The 23,443-nt window shown below is 45.6% G+C and overlaps 2 protein-coding genes across 19 annotated transcripts in view; one reads left to right on the top strand and one right to left on the bottom strand.

The window, feature by feature from the left end:
* KDM2B (lysine demethylase 2B) overlaps positions 1 to 13,462 on the top strand; it is a 124,479-nt gene extending 111,017 nt beyond the window's left edge. For 8 of the 17 annotated variants that reach the window (XM_074606749.1, XM_074606752.1, XM_074606747.1 and 5 more), the window contains 8 exons: positions 3,819 to 3,906; positions 4,458 to 4,726; positions 7,440 to 8,113; positions 9,603 to 9,766; positions 10,238 to 10,399; positions 10,665 to 10,766; positions 11,092 to 11,310; positions 11,810 to 13,462. In XM_074606749.1, coding sequence (XP_074462850.1) covers positions 3,819 to 3,906; positions 4,458 to 4,726; positions 7,440 to 8,113; positions 9,603 to 9,766; positions 10,238 to 10,399; positions 10,665 to 10,766; positions 11,092 to 11,310; positions 11,810 to 11,991 — 1,860 coding nt within the window. In that variant the 3' untranslated portion in view covers positions 11,992 to 13,462. The remainder of the gene's footprint in view (positions 1 to 3,818; positions 3,907 to 4,457; positions 4,727 to 7,439; positions 8,114 to 9,602; positions 9,767 to 10,237; positions 10,400 to 10,664; positions 10,767 to 11,091; positions 11,311 to 11,809) is intronic. The other 9 variants (XM_074606748.1, XM_074606751.1, XM_074606762.1 and 6 more) reach the window with 3 other exon arrangements.
* On the bottom strand, positions 13,456 to 23,406 carry RNF34 (ring finger protein 34). 2 transcript variants are annotated; one of them, XM_074606765.1, is made up of 6 exons: positions 23,271 to 23,406; positions 19,383 to 19,601; positions 17,607 to 17,996; positions 17,232 to 17,288; positions 16,783 to 16,984; positions 13,456 to 15,314 (listed from the first exon to the last, which is right to left on the bottom strand). In XM_074606765.1, the coding sequence occupies exons 1-6, from the start codon at positions 23,274 to 23,276 to the stop codon at positions 15,127 to 15,129; spliced, it is 1,062 nt and encodes a 353-aa protein (XP_074462866.1). In that variant the 5' UTR covers positions 23,277 to 23,406; the 3' UTR covers positions 13,456 to 15,126. The 2 variants fall into 2 exon arrangements, with proteins under 2 accessions (XP_074462866.1, XP_074462867.1); XM_074606766.1 differs by lacking the exon at positions 17,232 to 17,288.
* Between the last annotated feature and the right edge of the window lie 37 nt (positions 23,407 to 23,443).

Here is a 23,443-nt window from a genome sequence, read left to right as displayed (position 1 = left end):
TGTGGCTGTCTCCTTGCTCTGTGAAATTGGTGCTCGCAGCTCCTGCCACAGATGGGCTCTGAAAGGGAGCTTTGCTTGCTTGGCTCTGCTTAAAAGAAGGCTTCGGGGGCTGATAAAGCAAGGGAGGGAGCTGCTCATTTTCAGAGGTACCTCAATTTTGGCTTGTAGCTGCTGCTTTGCTATTCCAGTCCTTCCTGAAAGTGCCCTGTGTGCTCCCCTGTCTCTTGCTTTGCAGTGTCAGTGACACTTCATGGCTGAGTCCAGAGGACATGATTGTTGTCTAGTGGCAGTTCAAGTATGGTTTCCTCTCCCCATACCACATTTGGGACTAGTTGCACAGGATGTGGGTCAGATCTGTGAAATCAAGCAAGTGTTGTTTGTTCTTTTATGCATGTGTGCTGTTCTGAGTGCTGTTTTGGTAACTAGGAACAACACTCTTGCTTTGGGTGTTTCTGAAAATTAAGCAGTGGGACATTTACAGGGTGCCTTGTGTGCATTGTATTTTAATTTCTCAGCGCTTCTGTTGAGATGGAATGGTGGGGTAACTAGTACTGTTTATTTACTGAGACAAAAGGGCACCGGTAGGATTTCAGAATCATCTTGGAAGGCCAGATGAGACTATGCAGCAGGAAGCAGCAAAAGGAAGATGGAGCCTCTTCCTTGTTTCCCTCCTTGCTCTTTATTCACAGGTTCCATGATTTTCTTAGAGACAAAAATCTGTTGCCGTGTTTACATGTTGCTCAAGCCCTCGACATGGGCTTAAGCCCAGAGGATGGAGCCCATAAATAGTCCTTGTGGGAAGTGCCTTTGAATGTAGACACAGCCCCAGGGCAGCTGTTCCGGCTGTCCACCAAGAGAAGGTCCCTTCCTGTCCTACTTGGTAAACAGGCAGTAGTACATATAAACTGTCGATATCTCCAGTTAAATGTCTGGCAAATGTTTTTTTGGGGGAGACTGGAATAAATTGGACCAGTGAAGGGAGGAGTGTCCTTCCCTGGCTTCTTCCCATGTGAAGTGAATTCCTTCCAAGATGCGTCTCCAAAGCTTGTGGAGCAGTTTGGCACATGCACTGGCTAATTTGTACTCTAGCGCAGGTTGTTACTGGTTTGAAGTCCATCCTTTTCCATCTTTCTGATTTGACTGTACATGTTTGTGGTGGGTTTTCTCCATGAAAAAACAGGGTCAGAGGATGATCTCTTTGAGGAGATTAAGGGTAGCTCGGGTACACCTGTGCTCTGACGCACTTGCAGCCTTGAGGGGCTTTTGTGGATGCCTCTTGCTGGGGGAGCCCTGGGTACCAGAGCACATTAGGTGCGTGCATCGGAACTGTGCTAAAGATGGCCAGGATGTTCCATGTACCAGGAGGTGTCATGGTGGAGTATCTGACATGGCGCTTTCCTTGAAAATACAATACCAGCGCAAGTGTGTATTTTGCTGAAGAGTTTCTTATGAAAATGATCCTGGCAAGCATTTCGCAAGCATTGTTTCCAGAGGGGAGCTAAGTGAGATTTTCAGAGGAATATTGCCTTTCATTGTTACAGAGCGTTTGAGTTGAACCAGCATTGATGAATTTTTCTTGCTACATGTCAAATTGCTAGTAATGCTGGTTAGCATGTGAGGTAGTGCAGTATGCTGTTTCCTTAAGGAGAAGGGGTTTGTTTTCCCCAGTAGGAGCCTGTTCTTCTTCACCTTAGGTGGATACAGTGATAATGATGGAAGAGGTGAATGTTTAGGTTCCTTGTCAGAACAGCAGAAATACAAAGACCTTTTCCAGCACAGCTGCACTGCTGCCCATGGCTTCAGCCCAGGTATGTCTCGCTGCCTGTGTTGTTTCAGTCTTGGTGCTGCCAGAATTCATGGCTCTCGCTCAGCAATGTCAGATCAGCATCCTGGGTTCTCCACATTCCTTAACAAGAAGACTTCACAGTAGCGTAGTCTCACGTTTAGACTTTCCGAATTGCTGACCTCGTGCTGCAGGTACGTTTCTGAAGATGCCTCATGCTGTGGCTCAGACACCCACCTGCTGTTTGTAGCAAACACTCAGAACTGGCTCCCACCCAGCCTGAAAGGCTGGGGACAGATTCAGTGGCAGGTTTGTGTGTGTCTAATTAGTTTGCTTACAGTTCCTCACATCTGTTCATTTCCTTAAACTTCACAGAAGGGACAGAGCTGTAATGCTTTCCCTTCAGTAGCATTTGTTCTATATTCAGTGCGGGAAATAACTTGTTCCCAACTTGGGCTTGGGCCAGGAATTGTTCCCCTGAGGCAGACATGTATACAACAACTCCTGAAGTATCTTACACCTACCATGGGAAAGAAGGTTCAAAGGCACACAGTTGTGATAAAACCAGTATTTAAATTCTGCCCACTTCATTTACTCATTTATTAACTCCAGAAGACTTGCAGAGAGAGACTGACATGTCATCACTCTTGCTAGATGGGGAAACTAGAATGGCTGCTGTCTGGCTCAGGGGCTTGAGGGAGCAGCTCCCCTAAAACCAGGGCTTGATCCCGCACAGCTAGCGCGTTTGCTCTGAGCTGGGAGGAGAGGAGGAAATGTTTCAGAAATATGAAAAATCTGCAGATCTTTGCTGCTGAAACAGGCGGGTGCAGTCTCCTGCTACTGTGCTGCCATTGCCAATGCCTAGCTATTTGTCTTGACAGTAGCATGTCTTTGCTGTCTATAATAGTAATAAATTAATCTTCCCCCCCCCCGGCTTTTTTCTGAATATATAACTAAACCCTTAAATGTGAATGTGCCATCAGTGAGCATATGTGTGTGTGCGTGGAGGGTGTTTCTGCCTTAGTTCTACTTTTCATCCTCAGTTTCATTCACAGAAATGCCTTTTCAGAAATACCTATCTCCTGTTTGGAAAGTAACGCAGGAAATTCAGAAACCAGCAGCTTTTCAACTGTATAGGGCAGGACTGTGCTTTTGTTGTTGTGTAATAATGCTGAGTGTGCGTCTTCTCTTTCAAAAAGCAAAATGTCAGTCTCTCCGAGGTAGTGAAATAGTAAGCATTTCTCTTCCTTACACTAGCTGAGTAACTGGGGGTGTGAGAAACCTTAAAAATGCCTTCGTGTGTCCAGTCTTCTGAATAAAAGTGCCTGTTCTCTAGCTAACTTGGCAACTGTCATTTTTACTGGCACATGAGCTTGAGGCATGGGACTGCTAGTTCTGATCCATAAAGAAAAATATTCTAAGGAACACTTGATTACAGTGCAGGGTACTTTGCTTCTAAAAATGCCAAGCAGTATTAATGTATTTGAGGATGTGTGTATGGGGAAAAATCCCTTCCTATTAAAAGATCAGACTGTGTTTCACTCTGGGGGGGTGACGGGTCAGGACTGAGCTTTTCAAGTAAGCGGTGTGGGAGGACGTTTGGAGATGGCGTGATTACAGTCCTGGGTTTTGGTTTTGGGGATGGTGTTTTGGTTTGGTGTATTTTTTGGTTGGTTTTTTTTTTTTTTTTTTTCCTGCAAGAGCACAACGTGCCCTGTGTTAATTGGGATTGTCATTGACTATCATAAAAAGCCCAGACCTGAACACTTTGTGAAATACCAATTTGGCCAGCATGCTTTCCTCCCCTCTTGACATCCTCAGAAGGGGAATTGTGCAGGACCGAGGGCTTGCTCAGCACCAGCAGGGTGGCGCAGCACCAGCGGTGATCTGGGTTTCTTTTCTGCAGCCCCTGGGAGGGCAGCGGTCGATCAGAGAAATTTATGAGTGCACAGAATGCCTCTAAATGATCTACCTGTAGGTTTTTGCAGCTTTTTGCAGCACGATTGTGAATTGAGTTGTGCCTCTCTTTCACCAGGTGAAGGAATCGGATGGTGTGGTTAACGATGAGCTGCCGAACTGCTGGGAGTGTCCAAAGTGCAACCATGCAGGGAAAACTGGAAAAGTGAGTTTAATGGGAATAAGTGGTGCTGTAATGAGATACAAAATCTCAAGCATTCCCTCTGGCTTGTAGGTATAATTTTGCCCAGTACCAGCTTTTGATTTTGTGCTTAATTCAGCTGAGTTGAAGGAAATAAGCTGGATGGCTTTCTGCTCTTTAATAATTTTTGTATTCTTGTTCCGTATACCAACACTTCACCCAAAACCTGTGAATATTTGGTTAGTTCTGTGCACTGCTGCATCTTAATCTAAAACCAACAACAACAACAAAAAAAAAAACCCAAAAACAAACAAACAAAATCCGGAAGTGATTATGCAAAACCTGAAGTGTCTGCTAGAATTAGTGAAACATTATTTCTTTGCAAACTGAGATAAACACTGCAAGTGCGTACTTAGAAAACTAACTTTATGAAGGTTGAAACTACTTTACTCTAACTCTTTGCTAATCATTTTGTCTGTTACAAAGTGATCAACCCACCAGTGTTCGAGGCAACTTAGATAAAGAGCTGAGAAAGGCATAAGATATAAAGTTTGTTTGTGTTTTGTGTCTCTTTGGCGTACAAGCAAAAGCGCGGACCAGGATTCAAATACGCATCAAATCTCCCAGGCTCATTGCTGAAGGAACAGAAAATGAATAGAGATAATAAGGAAGTAACAGATGCTGCAAAACGGAAAGGGGATTGTGAAGAAACTCCCAGGCGGAAATCAGAGGAACATTCCAAAAAGACTCAAGTTGACTCAATACTGAGGAGAAAGTCAGACGAAGTGCATCTGTGGAGGAAAAGGAAATTTGAGAAACCCCAGGAACCCACTATGAGAAAGCGGGTATGACAAAACACTCTTTTCATGTACTTACACAGATGCGCGTGGGCTGGTTGGGGCGCATGTCTCTTGCCTTCTGGCTTATAGCTCATCTTGAAATCCCAGATTGTTACAAAAGAAACTGCGATGTTTTACCTTCCTTTCTGAAAGCTGCTAGTCTAACAGGACAGTAGTTTGAACAGTGACGCTCAGGCTGACGTTCAGAGGCCGAAAACACTGGGCTATGGCTGTTGTTTTATTCAAAATACTGGAAAACCCACTTTAACGGAAAAGTCCTTACAAGATGCTTTGAGTAAGAACAAAGTGAAAATCAATTTTTAATGGAAGCCTTTTCATCTTTCTCCACTTGGTGGCGCATGGCAGCTTGTTTTGTGGCTCATTCAGGGATGTACAATACTCTTAACCCATCAGAGGACCTTTAGAAATGACACCTTCTGTAGCGTGCAGAGAGGAGGAGCCGCTCACAACAGCGATGTAGACAGCTTCTCCCTGAATTTAACAGTCAGAGCTCTTGGGCCAGCCAGGGACACTCTGAATTGTCTTGTGGATTGTCAAATACGGTGCTTGGGATGTACAGAAACGCTGGTTTGCAGAGTTAGAAATGAGGACCTAGATTTAATGTCTCTCATGAGTAAGTGGTTGATGGCTTTAAAATCAGAATCAGTGGCCGGTTTTGTATTGCATGTGTAGTTCTTGCGCAGTGACAGTCAGTCTGCCCTGCGAGGCTTGACGGGGGAACACTGCGGTACAGCAAATGTAGGGATTGGGGTTGCTTTGGTGGAATGAGAGAGCAAAATTCACCGTACCAGTTCATGCACATCTGCTTTCTGGCCATGTTTTCATTTTCCCATCCCTTTGGACTCACTGCAGTGTTTATGGATGGCTTGAATTGCTCCATGAAAGCCCCCCAGTGCGTGAGGAAGGCACGGTGGATCATCAAACCTTCATCAGACAGCACAACCAGCAAATGTCATGTTTTGGGGTTTTTACTTTTCTTTCTTCCAACAGCTAAAACTTGGGAAAGAAGACAAACTCTTCAGGAAGAAGGTACTTTGCCTTTTTAATAGATGTGTTCTCAAGCCCATTTAATCCTCTCTGCTCATGTGAGCTGAATGGTGAGCCAGTTTCTCTATCAGTCATGTCCTTGTGTCACTGCAGGCATTTTTATTATCGCATCCACATCTTGAAATGGCAGAATATCTTTCTCACGGAAACGTTTACGCTCCAGGATAACTTAGCTGCAGTTTCTGGTTTTATATTTTCTATTCTGGTGTCCCATATTAAAATACAGCATCGACCTGTGTTTTGATGAACCGAGGAGTAAAATTCGTTTTCTGTACGGATGTTTTTGCTCTTCCTGTGTGGTTGACTCTTGCCCCTGCCACACAGTCCCTCCGCAGTCTGTACCACAGCACATCCCTGGAGTCCTCCGCTGACACCCCACAGAGCCAGGGGTGACCCGGCACACAAGTACTGGTTACCTCTCACAGTCTGGCACCGTAACAGAAGCCCAATACGTTTAAACTAAGCGCTCGTCAGTACCCTGTGTGAAGGATGCTGCAAGCTGACAGTAGTCTGATGTAATTTTTTTTTTAATTCTAACCTGTCATTAACCTACTGTGACCTCTCCCTTTATAATATGTTAATTTAAAGACAGGGTGATGGGCTTTCTCTGCTGTGTACTGCAGTCTGAAGCACAGGAGCACATCCACTGACTTGATCCAGTTATTTTATTGCGAAAGCATAGACCTTCTCATAGAACAAGCGTGCTCACAGCAGTTCACCTTTTCTTGCCAGTCTCGATCTCTTCTTATTAGAGCTGTTTCATTTGAACAGTTAGTGGCTTCTTTCTTGCTTGTAGTGATCAGATTAGACTTGAAGTCTTCCCTGGTCTTAGTTTGTACATCTCTAAGGCTCCTATCTGGTGTGCATCAAAGAGAGATTTGATTAATGCGAGCAAGTGAAGTGCAGTTTGCTGTTATGAACAGTGACCGGGGCAGGGAAGAAGATGCCAGCTAACGCCTGTCAGCCTGCGTTGTGTTGGAGATTGTGTCAGCGTGAGGTCCCGTCAGGCTAGCAGGGTGTCAGACCTGTCAGATTCCCCATTCTGCATGTACCGGAGGCGGGGGAAGCTCGTGAAGAGGAGAGCTGTGCAGGATGTAAAGGAGCAGCTAAAATGTAATGAAGCGAGGCTGTGAGTATCCAGCACTAAGCCACAGCAGCACAGCCACAGCGCGGGCCGGTGACTGCGGTTCAGGAGGTTTCAGAACCTGACCTTCTGGCCATTGGGCATGAGTGTGCGTCAGCCAGCGTTTAAAGTGGGTGCCCAGTGAGTGTGTCCCAAGCCTGGTTTCTTCTGGCCTGCTGGGGAAAAAGCTGTCCATAGTGTGCTGCTAATCTTCTCTACATAAATTGTCCACTGTGTAATGAGTAAGGCCCTTAAATCTGCAGGATTATGCGTGGTGAATAAATGCATTTATCACTCTCCTGGAGTCCGGGGAGCCAGCAGCTGGACTCCTCATCCATGTGGTGGCACTTGAACTTGATACCTTTGGCTGGTGAATGGACCCTTGTGCTCGGACGGGTGGGGCCCAGTGCTGGCAGGCAGCCCACCCCCCCCTCCCCAGGCAGGGCTGCCTGTGCGGAGCATCAGCATGTGAAGTATTGCTGAGGATGTTCTTGCTCAAATAGTCAACCCTTGTCTCTTCCTTTTCAGCGGCGATCGTGGAAGGCTCCAGATGACCGAACTGCCATGATCAAACCCCTGCGGCGCCTCAAGCAGGAGCCAGAGGATGACCTGCCAGAAGCACCTCCCAGGTCCAAGGATAGTGACCAGTCACGGTCCAGCTCGCCCACTGCAGGTCCCAGCACGGAGGGCGCTGAGCCCAGGGACAAGAAGAAGTTCAAGATGAGGCGGAAAAGGCGGCTTCCCAATAAGGAACTGAGCAAGGAGCTCAGCAAGGAGCTCAACCAGGAGATCCAAAAAACCGAGAACAGCCTTGCCAATGAGAATCACCAACCCATCAAATCTGAACCTGAGAGCGAGAATGAGGAACCTAAGCGTGCTTTGAACAACAGCGAGAGACTCCATAGGTTCAGCAAAGGGTTGAACGGGACTCCCCGGGAGCTGAGGCACCAGCTCATCCCCAGCCTGCGAAGCACACCTCGGGGAATAACCCGGCCACCGCCTTCGCTCTCTCCTCCCAAATGCATTCAGATGGAGCGGCACGTTATCCGGCCACCTCCCATCAGCCCCCCTCCGGACTCACTCCCCCTGGATGACGGGGCAGCCCACGTGATGCAGAGGGAAGTCTGGATGGCTGTCTTTAGCTACCTCAGTCATAGAGACTTGTGCATCTGTATGAGAGTTTGCAAGACCTGGAACAGATGGTAAGGAGGGCGGGAAACCAAGATAGGCCTAACGTGTAAAGGGGTGGGCTTGATGAAAGGGAAGCGGGTGACTAGAAAGGGAGGCACTAGAAAGAGGTGTGCAGGTCGCCACTGAAGCTTTGTTGAGCCCAAGGAGGAGGGGTGACCAGCAGTGTCCAGAGAACTAGCACATTTTCTGGTGCTTTCTCAGAAAAAGCAGTTCCCAGCATTTCTGATGGGAATTGTGTGTATGTCAGCATCGGCATCAGCCTGCCGGGGCTGTGACGCCCCAGAGCAGCCTGTTCTCGCCTCACCTCAATGTTCTTGCCTGCTGGAACAGCCAGTCTAGGTCATGCTAAGTCTTGGTGTCATTCTGCCCCCAGGACTTGCTGACTGTGAATGCAGTTGTTTGTTCAGTTTGGCTATTAAATATCTATGGAGATATAGTGAAGATCTCCCAGTGCCCTCGGTGTTCTCGGAAGGTCCGTGCTGATTATTTCCCTGTAGACGGTACACGGAGAGCGATCCGGTTCGCTGTGTTCTGTACTGGCAGAGCTGATGGAGGAATCCATCGTTAATTGTATTTACTCACGGTGTGTCCGTTCAGTGCCCGCGGTGCCAGAGTGTGAATGTTGGCACAGTGGGTGACTGTACGGCAGCAGGAAGCACTAGTGGACAGATTCACGTATTTCACTGGCCTTGCAGTAAAGTCACTTGTTGGCTGCCATCTCGGATTCAGCTGTAACGCGCGCACAGATGGGCACGTTGTGCCAGAGGCTCCTTTCTGGTGCGGTCTGGTAACAAACTGGGTAAATGACAGAAAGATTGAGAGGTTGATAATTCGGCGAGGTGATGTGTGTGGAGTGTCTCCTCTGCGGGCTTCTTGGTGTCACAGAAAACTGGTAAATGCCTTTTCCACTTCAGTGAAGTATTTTCTAATGGAAAAACAAGAAAATGCAGAATCTTGCACACTCGACAGGACTTCTTGCTTGTTGCCCTTAGAGAACTGTAAAGAGAGCGTAAAAACACATAGGCCACATAGATAGGAGTAACAGAGACACACAGGACAGGAGAGGGGGGATCTGTTTTACAGGATTCACTGGGTTTAAGTAAGGAAAGCACAGGGGAAATCAGGACAGTAATAGTTAAAGCCAGTCTTTATATTCCGAAGGTAAGCAAGGAGGTGTCAAGGTGGCTTGTCTTCAGGCTAGAAAATGGATTTTAGTAAGTGCTGTGATGACTTCAAATGGGATCCGAAGTTGTTGACACTTGTAATTCTGTTGACACTTGGAAATAACGCTTTATTGCATGATATATTTGATGGAGAAACTTCAAACTTACGTAACATTGTGTGGTGTTGTGCTTATCTTAGCATCACTCAGCCTTATTTTTGCTATTTTCAGTTAAATGCTGTAGTTCTTCCTGCTGGTTAACGACACCTTTTAAAGTCTTGTAGAAATCCAAACGAGCGCCAAATTAAGTGCCGTTGGCTTTTTTTCTTTTTGGGTAGGTGCTGTGACAAAAGATTATGGACCAAAATAGATTTAAACCATTGTAAATCCATCACTCCACTTATGCTTAGTGGCATTATTAGGAGACAGCCTGTAACCCTTGATCTTAGCTGGACAAATATATCTAAAAAGCAGCTGAGTTGGCTTATCAACAGACTGCCAGGTAAGTGATGTTTTTTGAGCGCTTCACTGAATTTACCAAAGCAGTTCGTATCTAAACTGCCATCTCCGAGGAATGTCTGTGGGGATCTGGGTGTCCTAGGAAAGGAGTAGATACGTAGGAATGAAGCGTCAGTGAGTTAAAATGGGCCCAAAATTAGTTACCTTGTGACTGCTTGACACACTGGGTAATTTTAGGCAGGTTTTAGTCAACAGGTAACGTTTCTGTGGAAAGTGCCTGTGCTGACGTCATTAGCAGCGGGGGTGGCGGGGGTCTGCTCTCACCCGCGGTAATGAAGTTCCAGGTGGTGGGAGAGATGGAGAGCTGGGCAGGAGGGGGCTGCCGGGGTCCGGCAGTGCTGGGGTGGTTCGTCAGGGCGGCGCTGGGTTTCACCCAACCCGCGCCTGGTAGCAGAGATCACCGCGTATGTCTCTCTGGGTGGGCCACATGCTCCAACTTCTTCTGTATCTGCAGGTCTTCGAGACCTGCTGTTGTCAGGGTGCTCATGGATAGCAGTGTCGGCACTTTGTAGTTCCAGTTGTCCTTTACTCCGAACTCTGGACGTGCAGTGGGCGGAAGGCCTGAAAGACGCACAAATGAGAGACCTCTTGTCGCCACCCACAGATAACCGGCCAGGTAACAGGCGGGAAGAGCACGCGGGAGACCTGTCCCAGCCGCTCTGTGGCATGTTCTGCTGCTAGTCCCCCTTGGAGGAAACGGGCAGAGCCCCCCGTGGCTAGCGCTGGCGGCGTGTGGGCTTTGCTGACGCGCGAGGTGTTCAAAGTAATGACTTGCAACACCTCCTCGCTGGAAGCCCCTGGGTAACGAGTGATGTTCTCTGGCTGCTGAACAGTCGTCTGAGCCACTGTGCTGGTTTTCTGTCTGACTTTCTTCTCTTCAGGCTGCAACGGGTGTACTTTAGAGAGTATGGAAACACTTTCTTCCAGTTCAGGGAAGGAGCAGTTCTGTGGGTCATGCCACATTCGCCCGGATATCAGCTCAGGTGAAATTTTGAGCAAATCAGATCTGCTTTCTGGCATGCACTGCACAGCCTACTGCTTATTCCCGACTTGTAATTCCGCTGGGCCCCTGCAGTTACTTTCATCCCTTTTGTTTTGAAATCGGGAGGTGGCTCTGTCCACGTGCCTGTTCCAAAAATAGACAAGTGTTCCTGCTGATGTCCCCTCCAAAGCTCCAGACAGGCAAAAGCGTCTGAAGTTGACATAGGGCGGCAGTGTTGTGTGTCACAGTGCATTTCATATAGATCTGCAGATGTTTGCGATTCGGGATGAGACTTTTGGGAGTGACCCGCTGCATCCGCTTTCCAGGTCAGATCGACAACCGGAGTAAACTACGGAATATCGTTGAGCTGCGTTTGGCCGGCCTGGATATTACAGATGCGTCTTTACGGCTGATCATAAGGCACATGCCTCTGCTCTCCAAACTCAATCTTAGTTACTGTAATCACGTGACAGATCAGTCTATTAACCTGCTGACCGCGGTTGGAACCACCACGCGGGATTCACTAACAGAAATTAATTTATCAGGTAAGCAACACAAGCGCAGAGGAGCAGGGGGGGATTCAAATTGCCCATCGGCATTAGACTTGTGAGAAACACTCACCAGTGGAAGTGGTTTTACCCAGCTCTTCCCCTGGCCCCGGTGTCGCAGCCCCCCCAGGGCTCTGTTTAAGCTGCTGGACGTGCTGCCAGTGTGAAAGGCCCCGCAGCTGCCAGCCTTCCCCCGGGCCTCCACCAACCGCCTCCCGCTTGGCAGCCATGTGTTGTACCTCGCTCATCCTCCACAGGGGATTTTCCAGGGCCGCCGCTCGGCGCATCTGGTGTCCTTTGCTTTATCTCATCAGTTACACAACAGAGTCACGGGGATCCGAACGTGGCCGTGGGGCTGGCCGGGCCATTTCCCCCTCGGCACAGCACGAGAGCAGCAAGAAGGATCTACCGCAGCCGGGATAAACCGTCCTCGTGCTGCGGAACAAACCGAGACGCGCTGTTAACTTTCTCCCCGTATTTTTTTTTTCCCTGGCAGACTGCAATAAGGTTACTGACCAGTGCCTGTCTTACTTCAAACGGTGTGGAAACATCTGCCAGATCGACCTGAGGTACTGCAAGCAAGTGACAAAAGAAGGCTGCGAGCAGTTCATAGCGGAGATGTCCGTAAGTGTTCAATTTGGGCAAGTGGAAGAAAAACTTCTGCAAAAACTGAGTTAGTTAAAGGACACGTGTAAATACTGGGGCGGGGGGGGGGAAGGGACTAAGAACACGTAGGGATTTTATTTTCAATTGGGAACTTGGAATATTGGAAAATACCGCAATTGGATTTTACAACTCTTGTCGAGGAGAGAACAACATGAAACTACCCATGTTAAGAATTTCAACTTGTGCCACTAATTCAGTCTACCTGGGATGTCCTGCACTGGCTCTTATGCAAATTCATAAGGCGACTGTTATTGATGATAATTGTTCACACCCGGAAGACGACTGATCTCCAAGAAATACTGTTATTTAAAGTACCACAGCATGTGCTTGGTAGTGTAAATTTGATTTCTGCTTTTCGTTTCTTAAAACAACAAAAAAAAAAGTTGGTGTCATTAAAGTGGACCACGCACTGCATTTCTGCCTTCTTAACACGTTTTGTTTTGTTACATCTTACATTATGCAGAACTATTTTTGTACAAAAATTGTTTAAAAATTATTTATGCAATGTTTGAATGCATTACCAGTGTTTTGGTTTTGATTGCCAATTTTTATCTTTACTTATGGTAGGCGAGAACTTAACCTATACTTCGTAGACAGTATCTATCTACAAACGTGCCCAGGTCAGGAAAAGTAGGTTAATACTTTCAACTTAAAGCATGTTTTAATGGAAGTTTATATCCTGCTTTGTATACTTCAGAAGTGACATAAGCATGTTGTGGAAATAAGGTGTAAATTATAGTTGAAGTAAAACACTTTGCCAAGTTTTATCTGTATAGAAATCACCTTTTTCTCAAAATTTTAAAAAATTCCAATTTCAGCTTTTGCACATAGGAGGGTTTCACTCTGTAGCATGAGCTCTTGTACTCAATATAAAATTAATTTATACAGTGAGTCCAGCCGTAGAATAAATGGTCAAACGTAGTCTCTCTTTCTTTGAAGTGTGAGTTGAGTTCTCATTTAAGGTTTATAACATGGTTATTTCCTGATTGTAAAATTCTGCATTCATAAGTGCCATTGTTGTACGGTGTTGTTTTCGTAGACCCTTCCTGATGCAGTTTTACCTTTGTTGAATTTGTATAAACAATTGTACAAAAACAGGCGCTGGCTCTGCGGGTTTCTGTTCCGCGGGGGGCTGGGTTTGGGGGAAGCTGTGTGTGGAGGTCACGTCTGGGTTCCGTGTGCGGAGCGGGTGCTGGTTGTAGCCTGGGTACAAGGCGGATCAACAGCAGAAGCCCTTCTTCCTGTCATCCTGCAAGGAGTGCTTTCACAGCGCTTGAGCTGTTCCTTGGCCTGTGCCTTTAAGTTGGCAAATTCCGACAGACTTTTAGTGAGGCAGGAATAAAATACACATCTATGCCTCCCTCAACCTGGAATCTGCCCAGATCAGTCTCGAGGAACACGGACATCTCGAGCGTTGAAGCTTGAGCTGAGTAACCAACAGCACTCCCACAGCTGGTTAAGAAAAGAGACGGAGGCTGAGAAAGCCCATCACAAATCTTTATTAAGCTTGTGTGGCTAATGATCAGCATGGAAATAACATATAGGGTATGTTTTTCTTCATTAGCTTACCCACGGAACAGAGACTCCAGGAATTAAGTACCATTAAAAAGTTACTTCTAAAAAATAAAGCCATTGAGAGGTTTGCTCCCTTCTGAAAAATAACCCGCGCTGGCTCTAAGCTGTGTATTTTATTTTGAGGAGGAGCTACTTTCTCTTTTTCAAGCCAGCTTAATTTTTTACATAAAAGCCCAGAGCAGGCGTGACAGTGTAGCAGAGGGAACGAGTTCTCAAGTGCTGCAGCCCAGGCAAAGTGTGGCCCTGATACATGTGGGAATGTATCATCAGGCTCATGTGGGAAATGATAATAATACAGGGAAATAAATTCCCTGGCTCATGTGGGAAATTAAAAGAAGAAAGCGCAGCTCCATTGCTGAACCCTGCTGAAAGGTCAGACCTGTCCTTCCTCACCGCCCTTATTTTAGACCTTCATCAGGGAAGGCCACGCCTGGCCCCAGGCAGCCTGTCCCCAGAACAAGAGCTGTTCTTGCTGCCCTCTTCCCCCAGACGTCCTGCAAGGACTGTTAAAGTCCTTGCTCCAAGAGGACCTGTACCCTGCTGCTGGAACCTGGGCCAAGGGCTGACAGCAACATAAGTCACTCGCAGCTCCGGGAAGCGTGGTTAATAGTGACTCGGCCTCGGTTAAAAGAGCTGTGAACATGAGGTTTTTAAACAAATACCATGTTTCCTTCCCCTTAATAAAACCCCTCCCCATTTAAGGTTAGTAACACCATACATTCCACAGGTTAGCAGCAAGTAGTTTCATGACCCTGATTAGTATTCACAGTAACATCAGGTTGTCAGCATGTGGCATACAATCATCACACATAAGATTAATAGTTACAATAGGCATGAGTGGATTAAGGACCACAAGAATATGGTTTTCTATACCCCTTTTTAAAAAAATATTTTATTCCTAAACTAAAAACCACTTAGTAATCGGTATCTGGACAGCACATGGCAGAGCCCTGCAAAGCGACAGCGCTTTTTGTACATTGACAAAGAATGGCCAAGACAGTACCTGTGTAATGACAGACACACTGAAGGAAGCAATCGGCATAAAACAGATTGCTTAAGGGCTTCTGTGCAGGTACAGTTAATGGCAGTGCTTTCTACAGTCATGTTTTATACTGTTAACACTGTTACAGGGACAGTGTCAGAACAGTTACATTCTATAATTATTAAAAAGCCGAATATTCAACTGATATATTCGTTGCTTCTAATGCACTAGACGACGTAACACTCTAATATGGTCGAGCAGTGGTGTTTTCTGACCGCTTGCTGAGTACTGAATACGCTAATTAGAGGTGATATTCTTCAGAAGAGAGCAAGAACTGCTGTAAACAGTTTGACTCAAACAGTTTGTGGGTTTATAAGGTAAGTCAGGCAGTGTTCTTACTGTACACACTGGCATCGTGTTGTACTGCCCAACCCTGGGATTCGGTACGCTGTAGAAAAATGTTTCACAAACTTCTAGATCCAGATGTTCAAAATGCTGTGTTTATTGGGAACTAAAAAGCCCCAAGGTTGGGCACCGCTGCCCACAGCAGTCCTGGAAGGGTGACTGTAAAATCCGTTTTTGGTCTTGGTTTACGATTTGAACACGTGCACGGCCCGTACAACGTACTGTCGGCAGATGGGGCACTCGCTCATCCTCTTGCCACACTTGGTGCAAGTGACCATGTGGCCGCACTCCAGCAGGACGCAGTCGATCACAGCGTCCATGCAGATGCGACACAGGTTATCGTCGTTGTCATTCAGCTGCATCTTCTCACCCTCTGAAACAGAGCAGAGAGGGAGGTCAGGCATTCAGGCCCTGGGAAACCTGTGAAGTTCTAGCCCAGGCAACCACTAAAATACACAGAGCTAATTTAGCATGAAGCAGTGCTGCCCCATGTCCACAATAGCTTTTCTAACCCACAGCTAAGAATTAATCTATATTCCTTCAAAAAAACCCCCCCAAAAAACCAACGAAACACGAACAAGAAAATTCCCAAGTGAATATCTAATACGTGGCTTCATTCTTTAAACTCAGAAACCATTTTCAATTCAGAACATAATGACACTGAAATAACGTGCTGGATTAAAATTCAGAGCGTGTTGGTTTTCCATCGCTGAGCTTACTTCGTTTGGCAGAACGCTTTCCTCAGAAGATTAAACACAATAATAATAAAGCAGACTAAGAAGTAGAAGCCTTAAGTAGGCTGTAAAGGTGGCAGAACTGAACAAAACCTGTCGAGTTTCACTGCGAATAGACAACATCCCCTATCAGTAACCCAATGATGTTCTCTCAGACCACGTGAAAAAAAATAATCATAAGTTTAAAGCCTGATTTCAGACAGATTTTCAATTCTAGTTTATGACCAAACTGAGGGTTTCACTTAAGCCATGTTTTGACATTCACTAACAGTCCCCCACCTTCACAAGCCTTCTCCACCCCAGTTAGCTGATGATTTCACACCCGATTATCACAGTGCCTGCAGTGTATGTGCTGGCACAAGCTGGCTGTGCAGTGGCCCAGGGCTATTAAATTTTCCAGTCACCACAGTCCACCGTTCTGTACAGCCTGACCGCTGGCTGCAGGAATGACAAGCCAGGCAGGCATTTTTCAAGCTGGCAGTGACATCAAGAAGTTGCTCCTCAGCCTGTACTTTGTGCACAGGAACGGGCCTGTGCATGTACTACAGTCAGGCAAGTGAAAAGCTCCAATCGTTGAGCGTAACAGAGGGCAGAAGAGCACCCGTCACTGAGCCGCAGCCACAGAACCACCTTATCATGAAAACATGGACCGAGACCAAACCACTTGAACTTGGACGTCTGCCACTGTAGCTTTTAATTCTGTACCGCAGCAAAAGACCTGAATTGCTTTGGTCTGTTGACAGCTCCTGAGAAGCTCCCTCGCTAATGCCTTGTGAAACCTAATAAAAGACGTGGAGGTGCCAAGTTTCATGTTCTCTGAGGAACTGGTTCTCAGTTGTGCAATTTTACCTTCACTGTGAAAGCTGAGCTCTCCGAGCTTTGGAAAAGAAGTCACAAAAAACCAGCACAATCCTGGAAAGCTTAATTTACTCACTAGAACTATGTCCAACTATTCTAGATGCAGCTTGCGTTGTTAAAACACACTTTCCAGTGGTTTCCTAACTGAGCGGACTGAGTTAGATACCAAGTCCTTCTGTTGGCAGAACGAGCTACTGGAAACCAGAAAATAAGTAGTCTTAAGAAAGTGATAATTAAATATAAACCTACGTGTCTTGTGGTTTTCTTCACTCTCTCTGTATAGTCTGCTCACTTTTTCCACAAGTTCCCATTTTTCACAGCATCCCGAGTAGTTGACAAAATTACACGCGAGTATTTCCTTCAGCTGCCGAACACTCAACCCTTCGATGTCTTCCAGACTTGAAATATCAGACAAAGACGCCCTCGCTCTCTTTCTGGACAGTCCAGGGGTCTGAAACACATCAGCTGTATGTTTTTAACTGTCCCGGTAGGTTCAGAGCACCACATCTGGTGCTACATTAAGCTGCAGCAGCTTGGCTAAAGTTTTATTCTTTTTAAAGTCAGTACTTGCAAATATGCATTGCTAGACACAGCTAATTCTGAAAGAACTAGCGTGTGACAGTAAATGTTGACAGAGATCTAAACACTTTAAGATGTCACATGCCAAAAATTCATTCTTTGGATAGTTCATCTCTCACCTGCTCTTCTGCACTTTCTTCTTCTTCATTATTTATAGAAGATGTTTCAGTTTGTCCCTGTGTACAAAATGAAACTAATCAGGATTAAAAAAAAATAATATCCCTTCTAAAATATTTTCCTTTGTACCAAACTGATCACAGATGTCAATGACATTTTGAAGTTTGAATTGCTACTAATGTTACGGATTTAAGTCACCACTATCATCTAAACAAGTAATCTTATCCAGTAATCTTCTCTTTTCAGGTGAGAGATACAAAAGGCATTTTTCGTGCCAACCTGAACTAAAATAAAATGCCAATTGGTGCAAAGTGATGCATACCTATTAAAAAAAAAAAAGCTATGTTATACCACAAAACAGATGTTAATTATTGTACCCGTAAAGGTGTTCCATTTCCTGTGCTTCCCCTTCTGTTTGCAAGTTCTCCTTGAGACGACACCGATACAGACATAGAAAATGGATGAGTAAAAAAGCCTGAAGTCTGTGACCGTGACGAATGCAAGCTACTAGCGTCCATATCCTCCTCCGAACCTAATCCATGGTGGCACAGCACAAGATCCACCAAGTCTTCTTTCTCTCTGCACATATCTGTCGGTATGTTTCTGAGAATTAGATACTGACGCAGATCCTTTACTTTCAATCTCATTAACTGAGGGCGCTGGAAGGCTGTTTCTTGCAGCAAGTGACAAGTGGAACATCTTCTGAGATTCTCTTGTAAGACCGAACAAACTGAGCAAAAATCCTTCTTGCAGTCACAACACACGTGCTAAGGAGAAAGAGAAAATAAATAGCATTCAGCTGTATGTCACAGAAAACAGGTTATACACTGCTCTTTCCTTCTCCAGGCTACATAATTTACTCAGTCTTTCCATCATCAATTTTGACACACATCATTTTTAGGATTTAAGTCTAGAAAACTGCACTGTCAAATTGTTTTGCAGGTGTTCTAAGACAGTCCATCGCTTTTGTAGCACTACTGTCAGCTGATTTGAGGTTTCAGTGAAAAAACATTATGAAAAAAACAAATGAATAAAGTACTCGAGTTGTAGTTCAGACAATAAACAAAACTGAAAGCCAGGCAATTGCATGGTATGTTAAAATACTTTAGAATATACTAAGTGTCACTGCTCTTTTCACATGTGTAAAAACAAGTATAATTAAACAAACTTTAAAGAATGTACTTCTTCCTCAATTGATTCAACGAATTCAAAGTAGGCCTTAAATGTGATGGATCACGTGGTAGGTAAATACTCCCAAACACCCAGATGTCATTTCTGAAGAGAGCTTTGTTCAAAAGACTCACTACATTTTACAAAAGCTGGAACAGGCAAGACTTTCAGCAGCAATTTTAAATGGTCATCTCGTCCACTGTGAACAAATCCAAACTCTTCAAGTTTTTCAGGATTTTAGTAAATTAATATTAGCTTCAGAAAGTGTCCCTACACAACGCTTAATTCAACAAAGTCTTTGCCATGCGAACAACAGGACACATAGGAAGGGGGAAACTGAACATGAACACACAAACTGAAGAAAGAGGCTTCATGTTTATCCAGACGAGCTACAGAGAATTAAGTCACTGAGTGGACAAAATAATGATGCTGGACGGCCACAATACACAGAAATAATACTGACAGTCTCAATTTTATTTATCTGCATTAACACACGCCTCCAAATAAAGCAACAGGCTGCTGGAGTGCAATAGCGTTTAACAGAACTAAACCTGGTTAGGAAACAGAATTGCACAAGTGGTTCACAGAAAGAAGCTGTGATACTATATGGCATGTTTTTAGCTTTTCCATCATCCAGTTTGTTCATTCCTGTACCCAACCACTTTCTTTGGTATCATCTTCAAAAACAGATTTGTTTTAACGTTCACGATTTTGAAGCTAAAACACATATCTTACAAATAACGATCCACTAATTTTTAGGTCAGACCAGATCCAATGTGTCACTGATTAATGAACATCAGACCTCTTAACTTCTAATCCTGTCTGACATTAATTTCCTGTGACCTCAGAATAAGACACACACTCCCTCTCTGGCTATCTGCCTCGGGTTTCCTTATCTAAGGAAAAATACACATTCATCTCCCAGTATGCCTACAGATTAGTTCATATGAATAAAAATATTATGAAATAGGAAATATACTCACTTTTTTCCTAAAAACTGAAAAGGAAAGTCCACAGGCTTTGCAAACTATATTAGTGCCCGCTGCAGCTGGAGATGGATATGCTGAGAAGTCTGTATTTGGTGCGAATCTGAACGGGCCAGCACCTCCCCCAAAGCCAGCCTGCTGGCCACGGACAGCCCCAGTACCCATGACTTCATTCAGCAATCCACAGCAGGAAGCCCACATGGAAGTAGCTCCCGCCTGAAAACATTCACAAAGCAAAAAAAGAGAATTAATATCTGAAAGCCTACATCAGATGTGACTTGCTACTGAAAAGCTACTTCACTCCATCTGTCATCATCCCAAAAGCATGTGGTATGAATTCCAAGAGCACCAGGAATCCTGTACACTAACATCTGTAACAGCCCAATAATCTTCACTTCCCAGCTGCAAACCAAAGTAGGTAAGATTTGCTTCCGAGAGGCTCATGCAGGCACAAGGAGCTGGCTTTCATAACTCCTTTTCTAGCAGAGTTCCACACAAAACGGGTAAGGAATGTGAGGAGGTAAGGCAAGAGCGGAGCAAAGAAGGAAGACACTAACAGCCAGTCACAGGTGAGGGGCAAAACCTGAAATGATGACAGGCAGCAATACAACAATTTATCATAATTAGTGCAGACCTGTCCCCAGCAGGATCTTCTCCAGAACTAATCCAGCTCTTATATGACTCACAATAAAACTCTCTCTAAAAAAAAAAAACCAAAACCGCTTCTGGGTTTTCAAACTCGAAAGTAATAAACCAATCTTCATTAGAAACTAGTTATGGTCTAGTGTCTCTGGAAGAGAAATGGTTTATCAAAACCTCCCTGAACCTGCTGTTTTGTTGTCTTACAAAGTGTCTAACAAAAATTTAAAAAAAACCCTCTAAATTAACTTATTCTATAATGACTGGATTTCAGTTGAGTCATACAATTTAATCTTAAAACACTACAAAAATTCTAAATGCATAAATAAATTGCTACTTTTTATCCTTGAAAGCCTTTATCAAAAGTGCATATTCTACTTAGAGTTGGAATTTGGACTCCAAGTTGTTCAGATCACATGTTTAATCACTGTCACATGGCTGACTGAAACTTACTAAAAAAAGAAAAAAGCAAACAGAATCACATCAGGTTCTTTCTAAAAGGAAGCTGAGTGGTACAGCTTCCTTTAAACATAATTTTCATACTTTTTTTTCTTAACTATGCTGGTTAGAGCTGTTCTGCTTTTAATTCCAGGGCAGCATGTTTTTTTTTTTCCAAAGCACAAAGACATAAAATAATTGCTTTTGAGACTTGTAGTTCTTGCTGTAAAACCTAAACCAATCAGAACATGCACTTCAGCTCAGTAATGATGGTGCTTTAATTCCTGTAGTAACTAGACTAATTCCTATATTAAATTGCACACTTCACCTGCACCAAACACAGTCCTGTTACGTGTCTGTGAACTTAACACAATAATTGGGGATACATCAGAACATCTCCTTTCAAACCACTGAGCATAAAAGGTAAGAAAAGAGCCCTCACTGGCTTAGAGAGAAGCTGTGAAAAACAATGCCATAGGACTAAACATGTTCTACAACACCACCTTCATGTAAGTGCCGTTAAGTATGGAACATCGAAACCATCTCTCCAACCCACACAAACCTGGTACTTCACTTTTACTGTTGTAAGCTGACATTAAAAGTGTTGCAATAAAGCGAAACACCGAACACGGTCATTTTGCTGCTAAGCTGTACAACACGTAACACCGCGTAGAGTTATAACATCAAATATACATGCAACAAATTGAATTCACTAGTTTAGTTGTATAGGTATGTCAAGAGCAAAATTCATCCCAGGCATAACAAGAAACTTCCATGCTGTGGGCACCCCACACATACGGGAAAAATCTTCCTAAGCTTCCTGCGAACAGAATTGGAGAGGAATGAACTCCAGTGGCCCTTGCCTGACCTCCAGCCAAGACACCGGCAACCCCAGCACGTGGCTGCGCTCAGAAACACCCCGCGCTTGGAGCTGTCTGATCTGTAATCAGACTGTCCTGACAATTGTTAAACTATCATCAAACTAGGACTTGTTTTCTACTTTTCAATAATAAAGAGTGGAAACAGATCAATATCAATTTTTCCTATACAAAACAAGTTATGCATAATTATCCTAGCTTATTAGGCAAGAGTAATTAACTTTTCAGAATTACATTCTGAAAACCAATGACTTAATCCAAGAGAATCCCAAGTTTTAAAACTTGCAACTTTTGAAAAATGTTTTTTCTCGTCTTAAGGGAAAGTTGCAGAAACATAACTCTAATTCTTCACGTATTTATAAAAACAGATGATCTAGCTTTATACTAAAAAGATTTCAAAATAGGCGCATACAAATAACAGAAAAACAAAACAATGAACCCGAAGGGTCTGTCAGAATCCAACTTGCTTCATTATATGACTGTGGTCTTTTTAGAGGATCACAGCAGCAGCAGGATACACAACTAAAAGGACATAACATAGTTGCTACTACAAGCCTTCCCTGATAGCTTAACACCTGCTTCTTAGACTTACTTTATTCAAGAGACACTAACAACTGCTCAGACATCACTGTCAACACTAATTGAATATATAATTAGGAAATATTTGTTACCCATTTTGGATACATGAACAATGTTAGTATCAAACAGAAAATCTCTTTACACTTACTGCCAAGCATTCAGTCACTTTAAGGTGAAAGGTAAGGCAACGGGGGCATCATTAATTTTCTCCTTAACCTATGGATTCTTTCTATGCACTAGTGTCATCAACCCATAATTGAATTACAGTGTCTAGACTCTTCATATTACTCTGTAAAAGAAATTAGACCCTGCTGAAGAGCACCGACACAAATGAGGCACACTAAAACAAGAACTCCCTCCTTAGAGAATGAGTTAAAATTTTGCCAATTTCTGCACCAAAAGCCTTTCCAACTACATCAGTCACTACTTCCATATTCCCTTCTCACAAGCTGCCATCAGCTATCTTCCCTCTCCATACCTCATGTGCATACTATAGGGGCAAAACACTGCTTTTGAACTTCGCTTGTTTTCGGCGTTTAGCAACCTGATGAGAATTTCACCTCAGAAAGACACCCGCCCGAAGAAGCTGGGAGGCTCTATGCTGCTCCTTACACATCTGTGCAAGCAGGATGTGCAAAGCCGGCAGACCAAGAGGAAAGCAGAACGGATTTTACTTCTTTTAGCTGAAATTTCATCTTTATACCCAGCCTGAGATCAAGCAAAGCTTTCTCAGAGATCAAGCACCCCCCGGGAGCCTCCGAACTCAGAGATCCCCGGCCACCACAGCCCTCAGCCCCGACCCGAAGCCACCACGGCAACCTCGGACGCGACGAAGCGCCTTTGAGGAGCGAACCCCGCGGCCGGCCGGAGCGGGCCCTCCCCTCCGGCCCCTGCCGTGCCCCCCCTCAACGGCCCGGCGGGAGCCAGCTCCCAACCGCCGCCCCCCTCACAGGCCCAACCTCCACGCACCGCCCCAAGCCCGACTCCGTCCGGTTCGGAGCCCTGCCAGCCCTTCAGCCGCCGCCGGCGGGGACCGACCGCCGCCGGTGTGTGGAGACGGGGGCGGGGGCTCGCCTCAGGCGGCGGCGCCAGGCCCTGCCCGGCTGCTGAGTCAGTGGAGGACGCCGGGGCTGCCCGGCAAGGCGGTTCCCCGTCCCACGGTAACGGGGCAGGCCCAGGGAAGGACAGCGGTGGCGGCCGGGCCAGGCGGCCTAAGGCAAGGAGGGAGGGGCGGCGCGGCCCGTCCCCCCGGGGTCCCGTCCCCGTCACGCGCCCGTTCGCCCCCCTCCTCCCTCCCTCCCCCCAGTGAGGGGAAAGACGCTCTCCCGGCCGGTGGAACCTCCGCCTTCACCTTCATGGCCGCTTCACCGCCGCCACTCGCGCTCCAGCGCCGTCCGCCTCAAACGGGCGCCGTCCGCCGCGGCGACCCCCGGCGCCGACCGACCGCCCCCCCCGGAGCGGGCCCCCGCCCTGCGCGGCGGGCCGCCTCACGGAGGGCGGGCCTTCCCGCCCTGCCCAACGCCA

The sequence above is a fragment of the Larus michahellis genome, chromosome 13 (assembly GCF_964199755.1).
Source record: "Larus michahellis chromosome 13, bLarMic1.1, whole genome shotgun sequence".
NCBI lineage: Eukaryota > Metazoa > Chordata > Aves > Charadriiformes > Laridae > Larus > Larus michahellis.
Note: the sequence above shows the minus strand (reverse complement) of the source record. Positions and strands in the feature narration are given on the sequence as shown.